Raw genomic sequence first — 6,507 nt, 5'->3', positions numbered from 1 at the left:
GCCACTTTCCAATTTGTGTTTTTACGTCAGAGTTTTGTAACTCTGTGATTGGCTGGCGGTAGCAGGCGGCTACTTTCCCTTTGTCAGCATGGAGGAGGTGAGAGTGTCTGATGTGGAGGTGTGTAACCTGGCGTACAGGGGGCAGCTGGAAGAGCTGAAGACTAAGCTGTTAGCAGACAAGTCTCTGGCCACCAGAACGGACCAGGTGAGTACCAGTAACCCGTGCCTCTCTGGCTGATGTGAAACTACTGCCCTCAGCATGCTCTGAATGTGCACAATGAGAGCCATCAATAATAGCAGCAGCCTTAGGGACCCTGGGACCCTCCAGGTGCCTGTAATCGGAGCTTATATAGGGGGCTGCAGCAGTGGTGACATCACGTACAGTCATGTGACCACTGCAGCCAATCACAGGCCTGTGTGGGGATTCTGGCATGTATGACACAGGACACTGATTGGCTGCTGCAGCCATGTACATGTACGTGATGTCATTGCTGCAAAGCCAACAGAGACCAGCAGGGACTACTTATTGCATCATGTTTCCTGCTGGAAGGCTATGCTTAAAGGGGTTATCCATTGTTAAAAAAAAACATGGCCACTTTCTTCCACTCTTGTCTCTAGTATGGGTGCAGGTTTTGCCACTTAGTTCCATTGAAGAGAATAGAGCTTATTTGCAAACCTCACCTGAACTGGAGACAAGAGTGGTGCTGTCTCTGGAAGAAAGTGGCCATGTGTTTCTAACGCTGGATAATCCCTTTAAACTTCCAGACAACTGGTTGAGCAGCATTTATACACAGCGCTTTTGGGAAAGCACTGCAGTTTTTATGTTGAAGAAAAAAAATCCCTTGAAAAGTAATAGGAAACATAAAGAACAGACTTGTATTTTGTAGGATAGCTTTTTTTTTTTTCACTGCTCCCAGGAACATACGATAGAAATGCCTCTCTGTCTGGAGTGCCCCTTTAACCAGCAGAATTTATGATTTTTCTGCCTGTAGTACAGAATCTTTACATTGGGATCACCGCATGTGACCACAACCGCACCATCAATTAGCTTCTGATGTAGCACCCTTCAATTGGTTAATGCCCAGTAAACACTGTATTATCCTTTGTCCTGTAGTATGGGTATATAAAGTAGTGTATAGAAAGAGATCAGACTCAGCAACCTGCAGCTGTATGTACAGTAAGCCTGGTTACGGTGGCTGGCAGGTGGTTACCCCAAATTGGCTGTCTGGTACTGGATACATATTTGCAGTGGTGGATTGAGCAGACTCTTAAAAGGGTTATCCAGTGCTACAAAAAAATGGCCACTTTTCCCCGACTCTTGTCTCCAGATTGGGAAGGGTTTCAAACTCAGTTCCATTGAAGTGAATGGAGCTTAAATGCAAACCACACCTGAACTGGAGACAAGAGAGGGGGAAAAGTGGCCATGTTTTTGTAGTGCTGGATAACCCCTTTAAGAATTGATTGTTTGTTTGTAATGGAGATGTACAAGAAATGAACAGATAACTAAATGTTTTTGCCCTTGCCCTGGTTTAGGATGAGAGGACACCTCTACACTGGGCTTGTTCTGCAGGACAGACAGAGGTTGCCGACTATCTACTCCGACTAGGCGTACCTGTGGATAACAAAGATGATGTAAGTTGATATCTGTGTTTGTATGTGTGTGTATATATATATAGAGAGAGAGAGATGTGTGTGTACTGTGTAGACTCTAGCAGCAGAGATTGATGATGCAAGGATTCAGATTAGAGATCTGCAGTGATCTTCCAGCATAGATCTGAAGAGCTTGTGACACCTCAGCACAACATCTGCCCTTCAGAGAGTGCAGATCTCTCATGGTCACCCCTGGGGGCAGGTTATGAAGACAAACTCTTGTACTGTACTGTCTAGCTTGATAATAGAAATAATTTCTATAGGAATCTGTAGAACAACCTATTGGATGAGTACAGTGAAAATTTATGAAAATGTATGATGACAGTCAGGGGCGGATTACCTTTACCATAGGCCCCGGGCTGTTCACCAGTCCTGCCCCCCCCCCCCCACCCCACTGTAACTATGGCGGCACTAGCCTGGCGTTCATAGTACAGGGCAGATAATGTCATGATGTCCTGATTTGTGCAAAATTGCTATTAAAAAAACTGTGATTTTTTTGCAAATCATGGCAGATGTGTAGCCAGGAGACAGTACACCACTGACAGTATAAGTCTTTTTAGGTGGTCATGGGCCCCCCAGGAGCTCAGGGCCCAGGGCTGCCGCCCGAAACGCCCCTATTATAATCCACTACTGATGACAGTAAGGAGGCGATCTTTCCCACACTGACAGCCTGCAGGGTTCCCTGCAGGTTGTATATACAAATTGTATACCCATCTTTATTGTGGAGCTTCTCTGTATACTTAGTGTCCATTCTTCCTCCTGACCCCCAGTGTGTGCTTGCTCTTTCCCAGGCAGGCTGGACTCCTCTTCACATCGCTGCTTCTGCAGGACGTACAGACATAGTTAGAGCCCTGATCGGAAGAGGGGCACAAGTCAATGCGAGCAATCAGAATGGCTGCACACCTCTGCACTATGCCGCCTCCAAAAACAAGCACGAGGTATTGTTATATGGTCTTACCATATGTGGTATGAAGCAGCTATACCTATATTTTGTAAATTCATGTTATTTTTTTATTTGCACATATACAGGGAGGTCCAGTGTCTACATGACCTACTCAGAGTAATTGAGCTTAAAGTGAATGTGTTACATTATTATTATTATCAGAATAATAATAATAATCAGATTAAGATACTAAAAAGTGTTTCCCATATCAGCTAATATACCTTTACGTGTAGGGCTCCTCAAGTTTTTTTTTTTTTTTGCAAATACATTCATTTAGCAAACTTGCCTCCTTTCCTGATATGCCCACTCTCTCCTTCCCTTTGTTAACAGCTCGTTGTCTGTTACAGACCACCACTCTGCTCTAAAAGCAGTGGTCTGGCTAATATATGGTTATAGTATACATATTTATATAAATTATACACTGTTTATACATCTACATACTGTGTATACATCTACATTATAACTATATACACCAGCCAGACCACTGCTTTTAGAGCAGAGCAGAGTTGTGGTCTGTTACCTAGACAAAGAGCTGTCAACAATGGGAGGAAAAGAGCAGCATATCAGAAGAGAAAGTATGTTTGGTAAATGAATGTATTTGCAAATCCTACAAGTTGTTGAGATAGGAGTACCCCTTTAAAGGCCCTGTCTACAGTGATTGTACAGCAGTAATTGATATATATATAGTACATTTCTGTAAATACTATAGACAGCATTCTTCATCAGAACCATGAGATCCTGTGTTAACTAGCAAGATCTCGTACTGACTTGTATTCCGCTGTGGGGGTTATGGGAAGGTGCTGGCCATTACAGGAGGTTCAGATGTTTGTATGGGACCAGTGTAGCATTTTCCTTTTTATACAATTTTTTTTTTTATTCTGTTTAGAAAATATCTGGAAGGGCTAATTTATAATTTATTTTTCAGTTATAAAAAGAGTATATATATGTATGCATGTATGTATGTATTTTATTCATGGAGTATCTAAAACACCTGTGCCCATGCAGATTGCTGTTTTGCTTCTTGAAAATGGTGCTTCACCCGATGCAAAAGACAAGCTAGAATCCACACCTCTGCATCGTGCTGCGTCCAAAGGCAACCTGAGAATCGTAGAAATCCTCCTAAAACACAAAGCCTCCACTAACATACAAGACACAGAAGGGAATACGGCTCTGTAAGTCACTGCACTAATTTTTAACCTATACTTATACTAGCACGGGGCAATTAATCTAATTAATTCAATTTGGGGCTGCCGATTTAATTTTTTTGCAGAAATCTGAAAATTCTTGGAACTGAGTGCCCCCCACCTTTACCTCTTTCTGTGCTGCGCATGACACAGTAATTGAGCTCTGCATCACAGAAAGGGTTAACAGCAGGAAACTGACCCTGCATCAGATTCCTGCCTATTTCTTCTACTTGCCTTGGAACTGAGGTCGGGGGTCGTCAGGGCAGGAAGATTAAGCATACAGTTTTCTGCTGGTGACCTCTGTTCCGAGGCTGCCTGCAAGTGTGATAAATGAGGAGAACTCTAGTGTGGGTGGGGGTGGGTGGGCATTAGAGCAGGAGCCAATGTGATGAAGCATATAGTTTCCTGCCTTTCTGTGATGCAGAGATTAATTGCTGTGTGTCACTTACATGCGCAGCACAGGAAGAGATAAATGTGGGAGGCACTCAGCTGCTGGGTGCTGCGTCTATGCTTTTAACTGTAAGGATTCCTAATGATCCTTTTATAATTAAAGGGAAACTATCAGCAGGTTAGAAGAATGTAACCTGCTGAAATCTCCTTATAGTGCAAGCTGTTTCTGTGCTATTAGTCTATTAGTAGTTTAATATTTATGCTACACCACTCTTGTCTCCAGATCTGGTTTGGTTTGCAATTAAAGCTGAATTGCAGTTGCCAGGCCCTGCCACTACATAGTGAACTGAGCCAACTGCTTTCTGCTCAGCTCTCTGTGTAGTGGGGGTACTAAACAGCTGATAGGCAGGAGATATTGGGTGTGGGCACTCTGCCAATCAGGGACTAATAAGCTATCCTGTGAATAGCTCTCCAATATGTTATTCCTGGAAAACCCCTTTAGGGCCCTATTCCACCGGACAATTATCGTTCAGATTATCGTTAAATCGTTTGAATCTAAACGATAATCGTTCGGTTGAAATGCAGTTAACGATTAACGACCGAACGAGAAATCATTAATCGCTTTATAAGACCTGGACCTATTTTTATCGTTGCTCGTTCGCAAATCGTTCGCATTGAATAAGACATTGTTCGGTCGTTTGCAATAGATACGAACACAAATTACGCTCGCAAATTACGATTGCAATTATGATCATAAGTAACGATTATCGTTCCATGGAAATGAGTGAACGTTTTCAGGTCTTTCGCAATAGCGGTCGTTTGAGATCGTTAATCGTTAACGCTTATGCAAACGATAATCGTCCGGTGGAATAGGACCCTTAATGTTTGCGCTACTGTATAACAATATTTTGTATAGATCTCATTGGCTAATAACCATTTAATCATTTTCTCTTACTGAAGTCCTGTTAGTATATGCAAAACGTGTGTTTTTTCTATTTTGAAAACTGGGTTCTAGTTGGTAAAACTTTACAGCTCACTAAAAGCATTGCTAAGCTTTGCTGGGACAGTGAACGTTGATGCATACCCCTTTAGGTTGGGTTCACACTTTGTATATTTCAGTCAGTATTGTGGTCCTCATATTGCAACCAAAACCAGGAGTGGATTAAAAACACAGAAAGGATCTGTTCACACAATGATGAAATTGAGTGGATGGCCGCCATATAACGGTATTTCAACATTTCAATATAACAGCCGTTGTTTTAAAATAACAGCAAATATTTGCCATTAAATGGCGGCCATCCACTCAATTTCAACATTGTGTGAACAGAGCCTTTCTGTGTTTTTAATCCACCCCTGGTTTTGGTTGCAATATGAGGACCACAATACTGACTGAAATATACGAAGTGTGAACCCAGCCTTAGGCTGTGTTCAGATGTTGTGTGTTTGTTGTGCCGCACAGAACACAGACTTATGGGGGGGATTTACCCCTAATATAAAAAAAGTTTCAACCTTACCACTCAATCCGCTATTGTCAATCCTATAGATAATCCTATTGTCTCTCTTTTAGTCACCTTGCCTGTGACGAGGAGCGTACAGAAGAAGCCAAGTTCTTGGTAGAACATGGAGCAAGTATTTATATAGAAAACAAAGACGAGAAGACACCACTACAAGTGGCTAGAGGAGGACTTGGAGCACTGCTGAGGAGAATAGTGGAGGGCTAGTTATTTGTCCTCAAGTATAGGAGCGTTTTCCATAACTTCAGCGTCAAGTTGGCCCATGTATATGTTCCTGAGTAATAGCATCCCTATCCAGTGTTCTATGTTATTACCAGTTTGGACTGTTTTTACAGAAGCCTTTGTTGATGCTACACATTAAAAGCAAGTTCTTTGTTTTTTATACTGTAGATCTGGATAATGCTTATAGAAGCACTTAATGTATGCAACATAGATCCTGTATGCATTGCTATTCATGCCCAAATAAATGCAGAAATTAGTGGCTATTTTGACTTACTTGGAAACAGCATTTCTATGGTAGCCGGGTGAGACCAGGATACATGAAAAAGTTACAGGACCTACAATCCTCTTATGCATGGCTGGGCCATAAGTTGATGAAGAGGCTTGCCCAACATACATTTTCAATAAGTATAAATGAGACATGGATTCCACAGTTTTAATCTTGATCTTGAGTATTTTTTGAGTAAACATCAAGTGAAATATTTTCTGGTATTTATAGACTATTACTATTCAGTCTAAAACATGCAACTTTTCTACAAAGTATTTGTCTGTTTTTTACCCAGCTTAGTAGGACTAATATAATATTAATAAATTTGTGGGGAAAAAA

The 6,507-nt window shown here is 41.7% G+C and overlaps 1 protein-coding gene across 1 annotated transcript; it reads left to right on the top strand.

Moving 5' to 3' along the window:
- Window positions 1-53: 53 nt before the first annotated feature.
- Window positions 54-6,166, top strand: PSMD10 (proteasome 26S subunit, non-ATPase 10). Its single transcript, XM_069942628.1, has 5 exons — window positions 54-205; window positions 1,534-1,632; window positions 2,442-2,588; window positions 3,599-3,765; window positions 5,735-6,166. Exons 1-5 carry the CDS (start codon window positions 89-91, stop codon window positions 5,886-5,888), a joined length of 684 nt encoding a protein of 227 aa, XP_069798729.1. The 5' UTR covers window positions 54-88; the 3' UTR covers window positions 5,889-6,166.
- The last annotated feature ends 341 nt before the right edge of the window (window positions 6,167-6,507 follow it).

Source organism: Dendropsophus ebraccatus, chromosome 10 (assembly GCF_027789765.1).
Source record: "Dendropsophus ebraccatus isolate aDenEbr1 chromosome 10, aDenEbr1.pat, whole genome shotgun sequence".
Lineage (NCBI taxonomy): Eukaryota > Metazoa > Chordata > Amphibia > Anura > Hylidae > Dendropsophus > Dendropsophus ebraccatus.
This window is presented reverse-complemented; position numbering and strand designations above follow the sequence as displayed.

What these genes read in the sequence shown, in the direction of transcription:
- PSMD10 (XM_069942628.1), top strand. Translation starts at nt 89, where the DNA reads ATGGAGGAGGTGAGAGTGTCTGATGTGGAGGTGTGTAACCTGGCGTAC. An exon ending in CCTCCAAAAACAAGCACGAG is followed by an intron (nt 2,589 to 3,598) that starts GTATTGTTATAT and finishes GTGCCCATGCAG; the next exon opens with ATTGCTGTTTTGCTTCTTGA. An exon ending in ACAGAAGGGAATACGGCTCT is followed by an intron (nt 3,766 to 5,734) that starts GTAAGTCACTGC and finishes TCTCTCTTTTAG; the next exon opens with TCACCTTGCCTGTGACGAGG.